We start from the raw sequence: 17,093 nt of genomic DNA on the forward strand, positions 1-17,093 counted from the left end.
GCGATGTATGTCACTTTTCAAATTGAAGTGTTTCTGGGCACACAGAACACCGGATTAGCTAGGGCAATAATGTCTGATGCCCTATTAGGATGTCTCCTAAAAATCATAAAAGGTAGCATTTTTGAGAATTTAGAGTTATTTGTTAACAAATGAAAGACACAGTTTTAGACGATTTTCCTAACAAGTGTGCTTTATGATGGTGTATGGCTCAAGGAGGGCATGGTATTCTCTTGTGGTCATGTAGGCCTATCCCCCATAGACAGGCATTTGCAAAGGACAACTGTATGGTTTGGTGCTAATGAAAAACATGGTATGTATCTGATTCGTCATGCTTCATTAACAATCAACAGGCTTTGTTTTAGCAAAAGCAAAAAATGAAAATGAAGAGCTTGATAGAAAGTTCATGGTAGGAAACTAATTGACACTTGTTATTTCTCAAGCATGTTTCTATTCATGGTGTGTAGATATGGCCTTTAGATTACATCATGGAACAGGAAATGTCTATGTGGGGTGCACAGGCTCATACACACACACACACACACACACACACCCTTTTTACATTTGTTGCATATGCTCAAGAACAATAATAAAATTGATAGTACATTATTGTCTTACCACCTCTCTATATGAAAAGTGCCAGATACAATAAAGCAGTGTTTCTGATTTCTTGAAAGAGAATGACAAAATTGAACCAAGCTGCCTGTGGCTTTGTCCAGTGGGGCATTCTAATTGACTCCCAAGTCATTAATCAGTCCCCAATCAATCTGTTTTGCCAGCAGCAGGCAGTTAGGACTCCATTCCCAACCATTCATCATGCCATACCCTAATTCACTGCCCCATTAGCCATGGATTAGGCCTCTGTTAGAATAACTAAGTGCCAATTGCTAAATGCAAAGAATTTTTGTTACTCACCTCAGCCACTGGGATCCCTTCAGGTGGTCGACACTGGAGCAAGACTTCCTGTTCCAAGGATACTTCCTTTCCCAGGGGTTCCTGCTCAAATGTCTTCCGTAGATCTGGAAAGCACAGGTAATAAAATACATGACAAAACTAATAATTAACATTTATTTATTTATGGAAAATGATATAAAAATATCCCAGTTTAGTATTTTATGTATCTTTTTATTTTAATTTTTTATTTTATATTTTTTTAAAGATTTTTTATTTATTTGACAGAGAGAGACACAGCGAGAGAGGGAACACAAGCAGGGGGAGCAGGGGAGGGAGAAGCTGGCTTCCTGCCTAGCAGGGAGCTGGATGTGGGGCTCAATCCCAGGACCCCGAGATCATGACCTGAGCTGAAGGCAGACGCTTAATGACTGAGCCACGTAGGCGCCCCTCTTTTTATTTTTTTTAACCACACTTTGTTAGTACTGTACCATAATCCGGGCTATTATATTCTGTGTGGTGGAAAACATGAAATTCAGAGGCTATTAACTGCTTCTACTTTAATCTTCAATGGAATGCTTTGGAGAACCTCATTTACACAATCAGTGAAAATGATTAATTGCATCTCCTTAGTATTACTTGATCATCAATTATGGTGATCACATTTTTTCATCCAAAGAGCCCCATTATCATGATACTTACACAGAGTCTGTTATATACATAAATATTTTTCTCTTTCTTCATAATAGGTATTATTAAAGTTGTAATAACTCTGACATCTTTTGATCAATAACTCAAGAGGAAGTTTATGTTTCAGAGTGGGAAATAGAATGCTGGAGTCCTGAGAGAATGAATGTAACTTCTTGAGGTGTTTCAAACAGGAAGCAAGAAAAAGAGGAGCCAGGAGGATGAGTCTAGAAATACCTCAATATGTAATTATGTAGCCATTCTTCAATTAGAAGATTAAATGGTCATTTTTGCTCAAATATACCAACTGCCTAATTACATATTTATATAGTTATAGTTGCTAAGATATATGCAGTAGACTTTTAAAAATTGTTATAAGTGGACACAAACATATTAGAAATCAGTTTGTAATTTTAAACACCAAAATTAAAAAATAAATGATCCAACCATAGAGTTCTGAAGCAACATTAACAACAATAACAAAAAACCCCAAACCAAAAACATGCCAAATACTTTATTTCATACATGTACAGTTTCAGCTTCTTCCAATGAAAAGTTATTGGAATTTTATCCATTGATTTTGATTATAAATTAATGCTTCTATCCTTTCATGCCATGGCCCTGATAAAGGCTTAAGAATTGAAAAGTACCATTTTAGCCTACTGAACTATGGGCGGAAACCCAAAGACTCTGGAGGTCATATCCTTAATGCCTTTCAAGGAGCTATCAGAAAGTACCATCTGGAAGAATGGATAGAGAGAAAAATCCACTGTTACATACTTGCCATTTATTGAATTTCTTGGCATAAGAAAACTTTCAAGAGCTTAGGGGCTATGAGAAAATTATAGATCTGTGCGATTTGAGGTAAGACAAGGGGCTCTCCAAATGGTGACGAAATTTCTGGCAGAAGGCCTCTTGTAATTCGATTATCAAGAAATTGAGTATATTGCAGAACGAAACCACTTAAAATCCACAGAATTATTAGAACTTACAAGTTACCAAAACCATGTCCTTATTTTACATATAAGAAACATATCTATCAGATGACTCAAAGCCTTACAGCAAAATAATCCATGCTCTATTAGAACATGCTGAGCCTCGGTTTGTACATATTTTGCTCTTACACACATCCCTTTCACACATCTTTTGGTCCATCTGTGTCCTTCCAACACAAACATTTAAAACTTTTCTCCTCTGTGTCACTTCTAACATGGTAGCTTCTCCTTGTGCTCACTTTGGCAGCACAATGCACTATAGCAGCTTCTCTTTGTTTTGGATCTGCATTAAGATAAAACTTCGGCAAAACGCCAGATACTAATAAAAAGAATAGCGACAATGAACAACTTTTACAGGATAAAATGTTCTTGACAACATATACCTTGTTTGTAAAAAAAAAAAAAAAAAAAAAAAAAAAAAAATCATACTGAAAAACTCCCATCTGACGTAGGGTAGGGTGAAGAAATAATGATTGGAATTAGTTCTCAAATTAAAGAACCCACTGACTCACTCTTGGTTAAATTAATTGGCATATCACAAAATGAGGGCTAAGGATAAGAGTGAGGCACATATGTATCCAAATAGCTAAAACAAATTCTTTTAATATTTATTAATTATATGCTTTGGTTGACACTTGATTAGGTACTTAAGATGATGATGTGTAAGATAAAGACCCAAGACTAGAAAGGTAAGCTGCGGTCTAGTTGTGAAGCGCCTTTCTGCCATGCTGAGGAATGGCAAACCCTCAAAAGCTTTTAAGCAAATGAAGGAGATCAGATGTCACATTGCCCTCATTGTGATAGATGGATTGAGGTTGTGGTAAAGAGACAGAAGGTAGTTAGGGACCCATCTGAGTAGACCAGGAGGGATGACGGGGTCCTGAACTCAGCTAGTCATAGTGAGGAGGGGGAAGCCATAGGAGGAAGAGAAGGCAGATTCTAGAAATAAAAAGATCATACATTCGGGAAGACTCAGGTATTTGGAAAGTGCCAGGAGGCAAGAATAATAGTATATTCTTAGTAATTCTATTGCTGTTGTTAAGATGGTAGCATCGCTAGATGAAATGGTACCGAATTAGGCAGGAAAGTGAAAGGAAAAACAGCAATGCATTTGGTATAGGTTCAGTTTGCTGTGTCTGTTAAGATACTCAGATGGAAAGTGCAATAAATCCAGATCATGATTTCTCAACCACAGTACTACTGATATTTGGGACTGGAGAATTCTCTGTTGTGAGGTTGTCCTGTGCATAGCAAAATACTTAGCAGCATCCTTGGACTCCACCCACTAAAAACCAGAAGCACCCCTCCGAGCCAGGGCAAAATAAATACAACCAGACAATGCCTAATGTCCCCTATAGGCAAAATCCACCCAAAGTTGAGAACCACTGGCCTAGAACTTAAAAAAAAAAAAAAAAAAAAAAAAAAAGTCCTCATAGGAGATTCGTGCTTCGTTGTCTAGGAGATGGCTGAAGCACGGGAAATAGATTAGATTAGATCACCAGGGGAAAGACTGTGTTCAACAAGCAGGGCACCAACATTTGAGGGAAAAGGCTGCCAGCAAAATGACATGGCATGAACCAAGAGGCAAGAGAGGAACCAAACAGACATGTGTCAGAGGAGCTAAGAGAAGAGTAAAGTTTTAAGAAGTTGGGAGGCCAACAGGACAAATCCAGGGAAAGACTCACAGGGGCGAAGAAGGGACTGGTTTGGGACATTTAGGCACGAAGGGCAAGTGGAAGCCCAGCTGTGTTGAGGGGTGCACAGGAATTGGGAATATGACCATCACGGGAACCTACTGCTCTTTTGCCAAATTTTACGGTGACAGAAGTCAGCGGCACCATTAGGGGGCGATGGGTCTGAATGCAGCATGCTATAATTTTTAGAATATAGTGTAGTTTTTGGCATGGGTTTCAAATTCCTGCCATATGAAGGCACATCTTATGAGAATCCTTGTTTCCTAACTGAGAATGGTGACCACACGTCAGAGGCACACACTTGGAGGGACAGGTTGAACTGAACCATCATTGAATGCCTGATAATTATTTCACTTTAGTGGTTTGGCTTTAAACTCCATATAAATTTTATGTAATTTCTAAAATGATCTCATATTTAACCCCCCACGAGGCAATACTTCTTCCTGAAAAATGCTTTCAGTTTCTGTCATAAAACCTCTTTTCTAGCTTTCAGGTTGGGTAATGAGCATAGAATATATTGTGGCTGCCCAGCAAAGCAGCTGCTAATTTCAGTAGGTCTCCACGTTACTCTGCGAGGGAGGGTGGGTAATAACATTTTAAGCATATCCTTTATTATTTGTAGAGATGTGATAGAAGGCAGGCCGGATGCCTTGCAGGCAGAGAGAACACAAGGGTGACGAATGAATAAGCATGAAAAAAGGACACTTGTCAGCTAGGAATTAGACGTAAAACAGAACGGTACAGATTAACGTAGGTATTCCTGTCAGGAAAAGAGATGAATTTCTGCTCTTGGAAGACCTTAAGGATTCTACATTTGTTTTCTTTCCATTAGTTCTAAGGCTGATACTAAAATAAGTATAAAGTCCTTTCATTATAACCTGGATTACTTTTGCAAAGTCAACTTGGCCTACCTCTGACTTAGGTGTTGATTCCAGCGACTAAAGGAAAAATCAGCTTTGTCATATGCATGCATTCTGAGAGATGTTTACTTGAGAACATGAATATTGGCTTACTAAATCCATACAGCAAAATCCAATTAGCAGATGTAGAATCAGACTTGAAACTATATGGATTTCTATTTACCATTTACACAGTAATCAAAGAAAGCCTTTCAGAACACCTCCATGCATAGGCACACATGATGTCTCATTTTTTACTGTAAATTTTGATGCTTTCAATGAATTTTTTTCACAATAATAATACTGTGGTTACAAATTATTTATGATGTGGACTATGCCAATCATGGCATTCTGCAAACATGAACTTCACTTTCTGACGGGGTGGTAAACGGAAAGGAAGGCTAACTGGGAGTCTGAAGACTGTGCCCTTCACCTTCTTCATTGGTAAAATGAAAATAAATGTCTGGATGCTTTCAGAGGTCTCTTTGGCTACATATAAGGGCCAATGACTGAACAGACTAACATTTTAAACATGAGTTTGAGGGGAAAAGAGGTTTTCCTGTGTTGAATAAAATACTTCTTGGTTGTGACGGATCTTTAAGGAGCTATACCAATCAGATCAGTGTCCAAGAGAAATAATAGAAGAAATCATTTTTAAGTAATAGAGGAGTTGATGAATCTTTGAAGAGTACAGCTTATAATTTTCCCCTCGGGACAATTTTCATGGACTTTTTGGACACTTGGGTCTATAGGTACAGGTAAGAGTTAGAAAACAGGGAAAACAGTGGGTCCCAGAAGATTGGGTATTAAAAATATCGGGAACTTCTTTATACAAATCCAAGGAAGCAATCACAAAAGCAGACTAAAATTAAAACTTGGCTGATTGTAAATGCATTCAGATTAACTTTGACAGAACTAATTTTGTCTCCATGGAGAGATGGGGAGAGAAGTGCCTACCCAAAGCAGTGTGTAAGAAAGTCCCATCCTGTCAATGTGCAAATTTATAAAAGGGGCAGAAATTCATGTCTCCATCCCTTTAGCAACTCTGTCTGACACCATCCAAAAGAATGTGTGTGGCCTACGACTGGAAAGTTGAGGCTGCACGGGCCTCGGTTTTGTGTATAATGCCTCACACTACCATCCAAGCCCAGTAAGCCCTATTGATTCTGGATGGAACCCCCCAAAAAAATATCAGCCAAAGATCCCCCTACTGTGTCTGAGCAGGAAGGTTGCTGATATTATTTTCTTCGAAAAAGATAATGAATATATTCTTACTCTGAGTGTTTTAGAATGATTTATGTTTATTAAAAATGTTTATTTCCTCAGCAAGCTACTTCATTGTATGGAAAGATTTATTAGAATACAATATTTTTTAAAAGACCAAATCTTGGCAATGTGACAGGCTGACACCAGGAAGTCAAGAATTCTCCAGTGGGTATACTTCAGTTCAATAGGCTATCCTGGTGGAAATGAAAATCCTTAAACTCCACAGAATAATAAGATAAATGACATATTATATTATTAATGTTGGTTGTTTTTTTGTTGTTGTTTTTGTTGCTTTTAGATCTCATAAGGTTTGGTGAATATTAAAAGAGATGTTGGATCTGAAAAGGTTTTGAAAGATTATAAAGCACAAAACATGTATTAAATTATTATAATGATTTCTATTATTATTATTTTTTAAAAGATTTTATTTATTTGAGAGAGAGAGAATGAGAGACAGAGAGCATGAGAGGGAGGAGGGTCAGAGGGAGAAGCAGACTCCCTGCCGAGCAGGGAGCCCGATGCGGGACTCGATCCAGGGACTCCAGGATCATGACCTGAGCCGAAGGCAGTCGCTTAACCAACTGAGCCACCCAGGCGCCAATGATTTCTCTTATTAATACTCAGAGAGTTCTGGAATGAAAGATGATTGCTCATAGGAGTCAATTTTCAGCATGTCATTCTCTTACAGATTTTGGCCATATGGTCTATAAACTATAGTATCTAATATTCCTTATTGTTCTTTTGGAATTTAAAGTTTATTGCTATGTTTTTCAAATTGTGTGTCATGACCCTTTAGAGGGTTATGAAATCAATTTAGTGGATTAAAAAGCAACATTAAAAAATATGAAATAGAATGAACAGAAAATGCCAAGAGGTATCATACAGGGTATTTTGTGTGTATATATGTGTATGTGTGTATATATATGTGTGTGTATTATATATTATATATACACACTGACACATATGTATATATATACATACATATTTATAATATATATACACACACAAACATATGAACATATCTGTGTGTATTTCTATGCATAAGAAGAAGTGGACTATATTTTTTATTGTAGGTCACTGTGAAAATCTGAAAGTTCTAGGAGGCAAGATAACATTGTAGCTAAGAGCAGGGTCTTTGCATAGAGAAAATTGGGTTCAGGTCTGACTCTACCACTTAACTAGCTGTGTGACCTTGAGCACACTATGTAACTTCTCCTTGCCTTCAGTTTCTTCAGCTGAAAAATGGACATAAAAATAGTAACTAATTTATAAGGTTATATCAGAAGAAGTACCTATGAAATCCTAACATCGTGCCTGGAATATATGTGCCCAAAAGATAGTATCCCCCACCTCACCTTTCCCCACCACATTAGCAATTATCATACTCTACAGATATTAGGTATTATCATTGCCAGTCAAAATAAGCATAAGACAAAACAATTATGAATGTGGGAGGGCTAATTATTGAAGAGCATGTTTCACAAAGAGAAATCTAGGAACTACCATGCTGTGCTTGATAAAAAGGCAGATTTCATACTCAGGTTGGGCCCTGAGAAGCTACACTTGTAAAATGTCCCACAGGTGTGTTTTATGCACAGTGCTTAAATCTGAGAACCACTTAATGATTGATTGATTATTTATGGAATACCCATGCTATACATGGCACTGGACTAGATACTATAGGCAGCAGGAGGGAGGCTTTGAGAAGCCGTGGGAACCAAGCAAGCCTGCTTCTGCAGTGTGGTTCTTACCCCCTGGTTTTTAATGGTCCCTCCACTGGTATTTCCAGAGTGTCAGTAGAGGAAAGTTTTTGTACAGGCTGACAGCTGACATTGTCTAGCATAGCGATCAAAATTTCACGTGTATCTGGGGACCATGCAGGTAACACAAATGATAGAATATTAGGCACCATAATTTTTTTTACTGAAACATGATGCCCACCTGGGCTATTTTTCATTTCTAAATTTTAATAGAGACAAGGATACAAAACCAATCCACGTTTTTTTTTTTTTAACTCTTGTTACTCAGCAATAAGCTGTATGTTGTCATGTAGGAATGCAGACTCAGTGGACTGCAGACCCCGTATTTGATTGCTAACAGAAGCTGGTAATATGAATTATTATATGATTTCTTTTTTCTAATTGCGTAGGTTGTTAATTGCTTAAAACTTTATCAAGAGTTCTTGTGTGGGCCAACGTTTTGAGGGCCAAACCAAGAAGCCTGTGGATTGCCATTTTGAGACATTGATCTAGCAAACTCAGTGCTGAGTGTCAAAGTTATCTTAGTGTTTCTTGTGGCCTCTCTCTCACCTCAGAGATGATCCCCCTGATTTCTCCCCACAGCTCTTCTCTCTTCGGACTCTCAGATGCTTAACTGAGAAAGACAGCTTGGTGGGCCAAGCTGTTTCTGTTAGTAGGATTGCATATATAACATTTTATGAATTCACATTTTATAATTATTAATTTATGTTCTCTTGCCTACTTTCAGAAAGAATGTTAGGCAATAAATGTTAGGATTTCAGAATATTAAAGAAATGGAAATTATTCCATTTTAAATAAGTGGAAACTACTAGCACATGAGTCAGGAGAACCAAAAGTTTTCTTGATGGCTGGAAAGACACTTTGTCATTATTTCTGTAATTTTTGATGATTACATAGGATAAATACGTCCCCACATTCTTTCCCAAACCAATGTCTTCATTGCTATGGTTGCTATGTAAACAAAAGCCTGAAGCTCTTTCAGGTAAGGAGGAACCTGTCCAGAGTGGTTATAATTTCTGCTCAGCTCTTGTTCTTTAGAGTAGGAATAGCAAGTGTTCAGCACCACCGCCTTCCCTCACAGTGTATGTGTCCGAAGAGTAAGTCATGAGATTCTTTTCTGTGGAGTCTGGATTTATTTTTTTATTTTTTTAAAAAAGATTTTATTTATTTATTTGCTAGAGAGAGTGAGAGTATACAAGCATGGGGAGGGGCAGGCAGAGGGAGAAGCAGGCTCCCCGCTGAGCAGGGAGCCCAACATGGGGCTCGATCCCAGGACCCTGGAATCATGACCCAAGCCGAAGGCAGCCGCTTAACTGAATGAGCCACCCAGGCGTCCCTATGGAGTCTGGATTTAGCTTCACTTAGCCTCCCTAGCACAGAACCCTGGGAGGTATAAGTAAGTAGGAGTTAGCATCCAAGATATGATGCATTTGCATCCCCAACCCTAGAGTTCACTGCACAGAACTTTCTGAGATGGGGTGTGTCTGCATAGTTATGGCCAGCTTTCTATTGGATATCATATCACTGTTAAGTTTCACTTTAAAAAGATAAAGTAACTAATCCTAGCCAATTGAATGCTAATTTTTTTCATTTTAAAAATTCTTTAGGGTCAAATATATCTTGGTGCTTGGTGCTTAGTACATAGGAGAACTTTAATAAATGCTGAATTAGAATCAATTTCCAAAATAACCTGCCAAGCCCCATTACCAAAGGTCTGGGAACAATTTCTCTTCTGGTAACTATAAAAATTCTTTGAAATTGTACAGGTCAACCCTCTTTCTTTACAGATAATGCATCTAAAACCCTGAGAGGTTAACTAACTTGTTCAAGTTCATCAACTATTTACAAGCCGGCTACCCCATTATGTGGGTCTACATAGTGGTTGTATTTGTTTCTTATAGAAATTACTATGAAACGCACTGGCTTAAAACACCAGAAATTTATTTTCCCATAGTCTGGAGGTCAACAGTTTCACTGGGCCATACATAATCAAGTGGTCAGTAAGGCTGTACTCCCTCCATAAATTCTCTGGGAGAATCCACAGCTTGTCGCGTCCAGATTCTGGTGGCTGCTAGCATTCCCTGGCTTGTAGCTACCTCCCTCCAACCTCTGCTTCTCCAGTCCCGTGGCCTCCTCCTCTTCTATTTGTGTCAAATCTCCCTCTTTCTTTCTCTTATAGGGACATTTGTGATGTCATTTAGGGGCCACCTGGATAATCCAGGAAAATCTCTCCATCTCAAGATCGTTAAGCAGGTCCAAAAAAGGTCCTTTTTCCACGTAAGGTAAGATTTCTAGGTTCCAGGGATTAGGACCCCGATGCCTTTGGGACCATTATCCCATACAGTGGCTGTGAGTGTGGAGCCTGGATTTACCTGCCTGAGTTTAATCCTGGTCCTGTATTTATGGAAGTTTGAATGCTTTTGTTTCTTCATCCCTAAAATGAAGACAATTACAGTATTTATCGCCTAGGGTTATTGTGAAGATCAAATAAAGGAATATACATAAAAACCCTTAGGAGGGCAGTGCTATTACCTAAAAGCTCTCTGTAAATGTTCTCATTCAGAGACCCACTCCATCGAGCCCCAAATCAGTGTAGCTATTGAACTTTTACAGAGTTCCTGGCTATACGGATATTTAATTAAATAAATAAATTACTTTATTCACTTACTTATTGCTACCAAGAGGCCACACTCCAAGTATCAGAATCAAGTTTCTTGTCTCCCAAACTGATGGTCTTGACAACGTGGCTCTTGATCTAGGGAATTTCTGTACCTCTTTCAGAGAGGGTCACGGTGCAGTTACCCACCATGCTTTCTGACCATCTTCTGCACTTTCTGACATGGGTCTGTCCTTGCATCGAGCAAACACAGTTGCTTTACTATGACTCACATTTTCAGATTTCCAAATTTTCAATTAGTTTTTTACATGTTCAATGAACAGAGAGGCATTGACCATTTTTTAAAACTTAAAAAAAATTGTTTTAATGTAGTTTCAAAGTGCTACTCTAGTGAATGAAATAGTTCTATAGCCACATAGAGTTATAATACTTGTGTTTTTAGAAGGAAAAGAAGTATCTTTCTGGGCGCCTGGGTGGCTCAGTCATTAAGCGTCTGCCTTCGGCTCAGGTCGTGATTCCAGGGTCCTGGGATCGAGCCCTGCGTCCAGTGGGCTCCCTGCTTGGTGGGGAGCCTGCTTCTCCCACTCCCCCCTGCTTGTGTTCCCTCTTGTTCCCTCTCTCGCTGTGTCTCTCTCTGTCAAATAAATAAAATCTTTTTTAAAAAAATATATCTTTCTTCCAACAATGATAAAAGGTGTTTATTATGTTGTCATAGTAGAGTACCACTTATGCTTAAATCACCAACTCTGGCTGTTAATGGGAAATAACTGCTATGAACTGACCAGTAGAGCATATTTCGAAAGTACTAGATTACTATTCTGAGGTTTGGGCACTTATTAAAAGTAAAAAATGCCTACTTAAGGCCACAGGACCCTAAAAAGTTTGCCATGGTTTCCTTTTTCAAGAATAGATTATCTTATCTTGGCTGGAATTTTTTAAAAATCATGATTTTTTTTTTTTTAAATCCAGCAACTCTTTCAGTGATCATTAAATGTAAGGGACACAAGGTTGGATGGGGTTCTCTTTTTTACTTGCTTTTGTGTCAAATATTGTAAATGATAAAACAAAACAAACAAACCCCAACCAACCCAACAGCAAAAATGAACTACATGAAGTTTCCTCTATAATTAGGTTGCAAAGTCAAGAAGTGTCACAAGTGTGTTTACAACTCAGATCTATGTTACCAAGTTCCCTGCTTCTGTTTCAGTTTGCAGAATAAGGATAATAACAGAACCTACCTCATAGGATTGTTGGGGGCTTATATCGGAGTTGTATTTTGTAACCTCTTTCAACATTTTAAAAAAGTAATGTTTTGACCACTCTTAGGGAGTGGTCAAAAAAAAAATGAACACTTCCAATAATATCATAGTTTATATACAGAAATAGAGATTGGAATAATCTTTAAGGAAATCAGCAGGGGCGTCATCTTGACAATGTCTTCAGTTTTACCCAGGGATGGCTATCCCTTACTGCACTGAGGTCATTTAAACAGAGAACTCCTGAGTGAACAAAGTCCCTGCAGAAGGGAAACACATTTAAGCCATTCTTCTTTACTTCTTGGCTTTGGGGCATTTATAGGACAAACATATTTGTATTCAGTTTTGCTAAAGGGTTTTTTAAAAAATAAATATTTTAGAGCTAGAACTGCAAATGACATCCATTACAGAGAAAAGGAAGAAAAAAACCCATACAAGCCACACTTTTATATTCACACTGCATCTTTAGTTTTAGAAAAAAAATGATTATATGCCATCACAATATTTTTTAAGGTATATCTTAGGGATAAATAATAAGAAACATGCCAACTTTATGGATGAGGAACCTGACATATCAAAAAGTTAAGGCTCTTTTCTCAGAGTACAAAGAAATGAATGCGATGATTGCAGACAAGCTTTTTTGCAAATAAGCAGTTTAGCATAACCTTCCCTTTTCATACAGTATAAAACATTACTTTAAGACATATTTTAGCCCAGTGGGTTACCAGCCCTGCCTTTAATACATAGATAGCTGATTTCTCCCAAAATATAACTTATGAGACAGTGTTCTATCAACTGGTTGTCTACCTCTCAGAATAACATGAGCTATAAATGTCGATGGATTTGTGGGAACTCTGCGAATCTTGGGAATTTCTGTACAAATACAATAGAAAATATGTTTGGAAAAATACAGACTGATGCAATCAGGTATGTCTTATGGCTTTTAATCTTGAAATAGGAACCACATGATGAACTATTTAATATAACAGTTGAGATTTATATGAAACAAGAAGAAATTTATGGTTAAAGATTTCTGTTTTACTATCTAAAAAAGCCTCAATCGTGCAGTTAATCTTATCTAATACAAAATCTGGCCTCTGTAAGTTATAATTGGCTTATTAGGGGCTTAAACAGTTGCACATGGGATCAAACCACAGCTCAGAAATGCATGTTAATGAACAGGCCATTTACTCTGGTGTGCTGGTAAACTGGCTGAACTCTACCAGGCTATTTGGTGTTAGGCTACCAGACTCTGTCATGGTATAACCTAAATCTTTCGGAACACCTGGTTAAAGAAATGTATTATTTGGTTAAGTCATCATAATTTAGTATAATTTAACCTTGTTTTCTGCCCTGTAGACATGTAGGGAATGGAAAAGAAACATACAAGGCCACGAGCAATGACCTCTCTATATAATAACTCACAATAATTCACAGGATTACATCTATGTAATTGAGGATACTACTGCCCTACACCAGAAATATTAATTAATTAATTCTTTTAAGAGACTTATTGAGGTCCTACACTATGCAGGCATCACTGTAGACATTTTGAATTCATCAGTGAATAAACCAAACAAAAATCCTTGCCCATGTGGATCTCACTTTCCAAGGGGGTGGCGGAGATAAGACTACAACCCATGAACATAATAAATAAGCAAATACATAGTAGGTGAAAAGTTGGTAAGTGCTATGAAGAAAATAAGTACAAAAATGTACTGGAGGTTTGAAGTGTGTGTGTGGGGGGGGCAGAGAAGCAATCACTTTATGCTACCTGATGTCCTTAAATTATTTGGGTGATACAACATTTTTCCTAAAAGAACGTATCATTAGCATTGAATAACATCATCACTTTGTCCCATCGTATGCTTTCAGTTTAATTCAATTTCATTCTATTTATTTATATCTTCAGTTACTTAGCACCAACCATGTGCAAAGCGCTATTTTTATGCATTGGGGGCATCACAATAAAGAAAATAAAGTGCCTGATCTTGTGAAGCTTATTTTCTGGTGGTGGAGACAGTCAACATAAAAGGAAACAAATAATGATGAAGAGAAATGCTCTCAAGAAAAACTAAAGCAGGTTTGGGATTAAGAGAGTGACAGAGTTGGGGTCAGTGGGCTTTAGCTCAACTGGTCAGGGTTGACCCCTCTGAAGAGGTGACACCTCAGCAGAAATCTGAGTGAAAGAAGAAAGTGAGCCTGAGCCACATTTAAGAATTGGGGAAGAATATTCCAGGTGGGAAGGAACAGGTATTACAAATAGCCTGTATTTGAAATGAGTGTACTGCATTCTGGAAACAAAGAAGCTGGTGAGGTTGGAACAGACCAAGCAATAGGAGAGAGGCAGGAACCCAAGGCCTTCTGATACCTCTGCACAAAATAATAGTGAGTTTATAACATTATGCCTGTGGAAAATAAGATAATTTTGTAAACTACCACCTGACATAAAAGTCACTGTCACCTCCTCTCCTGTCTGTACCCAGAGTATTTGTTAAAAGCATGGACTCTCTTGCTGGTCGGAAGAGCTTCTCTATACACCAGATGTGAACTCAGGCAGGATTTTTAATCTCCCTTTGTTGTCAGGTTTCCCATCTGTAAAAGTGTGATTATTGCACCCATCATATAGAATTGTTGCAAGGATTGAATGAGCTAATCCACATAAGTGTTGGTCAAAGGGTATAAATTTCAGTTACTAAATGAATAAGTTCTGGGGATATTTTTCTGCAGCATGGTGACTACAGTGAATCACACTGTATTATGTACTTGAAATTTGTTAAGAGAGTAGATTTTAAGTGTTTTCACTAAAAGAATAAAAGGTAACTATGTGAGGTGAGAAATAAAGTGATTGAAACAGTGTCACCATTCTAATCATTAATTCTAGAGCCCATCTATCCAGTGCTTTCAAACAACTGAGTTGTGGCTAGTCTTAATGGACAAGTACTGTAAGTGTAAACGCATCAGATCTCAAAGATAATCATGCAAAAAAAGAATATAAAGGATTCATTAACACTTGTTTATATCGGTTACTTTGTTGGAATGATAGTTGAGATATACTGGACTAAAAGATATATTACTAAAATTAATTTTGCCTGTTTCTTTTTACTTTTTTAAGGTTGGCTACTGGAAAAGTCTAAATGACATAGGTGGCTGGAATTACATGTCTCTGGACACTGCTATTCTGGATAATATGCGAGACACTACAGACTCACAAATGTGAACAAGGCTTAGTCCAAACCCACAGGTGGTCACAAGGTGGTTCTGATCCCAGGGAAAAGGACAAATGAGCAATGAGAGACGAGCAGAGAGGGCCACCTTGATCCTCCTTCATTCTTCCCAGGAACTATCATATTCCAAACTGTCACCAGTGGCCTTTGAGATTTATTGGTTTGCACAAGAATAAAGAAAAAGATCCTTAGGAACTATCCTGCCATTCCCAGAAAGATGGATTCTCTGTGCACATAAATTCACTCTGACTCCTGAATCGTAGGAGAAGGGTGACCATATGGAGTGCTCCTTCATCCTCAGGCATGGGGGATAAATTACAGTCTAATTGTAGGTGAATTGGCAGAGAATTTCATCCTCTAGGACTGAGAGCCAAGGCCTGGGACATGAAGTTGTAAAATAAGAAGAGACTTTTTAGTTTTTAATGTTAACTCAGAAAAAAAAATGTTAACTGAGTACAGAGAAGTTTCAAAATGCACAAATATCGGTTGTTATGAACACCTATTATCAGTCACTGAGCATTTGTTTTGTGTCTGGCGCTATGCCATATGCTTTACAAGTTTATCCAATTCAATCTTAAAATAACCCTATCATTTGCATTTCACGGTTGATGAAACTAAGGCTCAGAGGGGTTAAGTCACGTGACCAAGGTCATATTAGTAAGTGATGGGACTAGGATTTGGACATAAGTCAGCCTGGCCCCAAAACCTGTGCTTTAACGATTCCACTATGCTACTGACATTGTATTCCTTCCCACGAACAACTACAACCACATCAACAACAATCAGAACATCAAAATAGCAGCCCTATCAAAACTAAGACATTGCCCAAAGAATGACAGTGTTCGCTAACATTTTGCCTGAATTATATTCTTACCTTAACACTAGGAATTTTCCCATTGGCTTTTGAACAAGGGATACCAGAAGAAAACCCAATGAAACTGGTAGCCATATTGCCATAAAGGCTCTGCTTGGGATAGACTTGAGGTCTCTCAGAAGCAACTCCTTGCTCTGCAGTGGAAGCCATGGCACCCACGGAGGACACTGGCATGGCCCTGTGGTAAATGTGCACCATTCTAGAGGAGGCATGTCATGTTCTCAGCCCGTGCCTGGCTACATTCTAACTTCCATAGTTCCTTTTATTCTCTTCTGCTTTGATTGCATCACAAATCAATTTTTATATTTTACATAGTTTGAATAAACGAAATATTATAAGCAAATAAACAAATAGCCAATATTCATTCCTGCCTTATAAACTTCTGAAAATAGAGCTTTTTGTGAAAGAACGATGAGCTCCTCCATCGTACACGTGAGTATAAGTCTAATTAGGTGAGATGTAATTGCATTTATTTAACCTTAGCATCACAGTTATCTTTGCCTGAGACAAATTTAAACTTTAACTGCAGTTTATGTGATGGCCATCTGTCAAATATTCCTGGGCAAAGCCCCACAGGCTCACTTGAAACAGGGCAAACTAGGAAATCTGCAAGCTTCATGCAATATTGGCAAGAACTTGCTGGGTAGAAATCAGTCTTAATAAAAATAAATGAAATTTAACCTTTTGTTTTTTTAAACATGATATAAATCTATATGACTACATCTTTACATATTGGATGGTCTTCTTTGGCCATACACACATATGAGTTCAGTAAAGTATGGAACTACAGGCAAACTGTTCTTCAGTCTTATCGCATGAAGACAAAAAGGTGCTATGGGCAAATTAATCTCTTACTAAAAGTGTTTTCTTATTATTTGAAAATGTCAAATTACGTTCAGCAAAGTTTATATAATACATTGCAAATAAAGA

The 17,093-nt window shown here is 37.8% G+C and overlaps 1 protein-coding gene across 1 annotated transcript in view; it reads right to left on the reverse strand.

Annotated features, from left to right (window-relative positions):
* The window catches only part of UNC5C (unc-5 netrin receptor C), a 347,498-nt gene that overhangs the window by 94,270 nt on the left and 236,135 nt on the right, over positions 1-17,093 (reverse strand). Inside the window, exon 4 of the mRNA XM_045880727.2 lies at positions 913-1,016. Coding sequence (XP_045736683.1) covers positions 913-1,016 — 104 coding nt within the window. The remainder of the gene's footprint in view (positions 1-912; positions 1,017-17,093) is intronic.

The sequence above is a fragment of the Mirounga angustirostris genome, unplaced genomic scaffold (assembly GCF_029215605.1).
Source record: "Mirounga angustirostris isolate CCGP_5_RB_7025 unplaced genomic scaffold, mMirAng1.0.hap1 SCAF_2, whole genome shotgun sequence".
Taxonomy (NCBI): Eukaryota; Metazoa; Chordata; class Mammalia; order Carnivora; family Phocidae; genus Mirounga; species Mirounga angustirostris.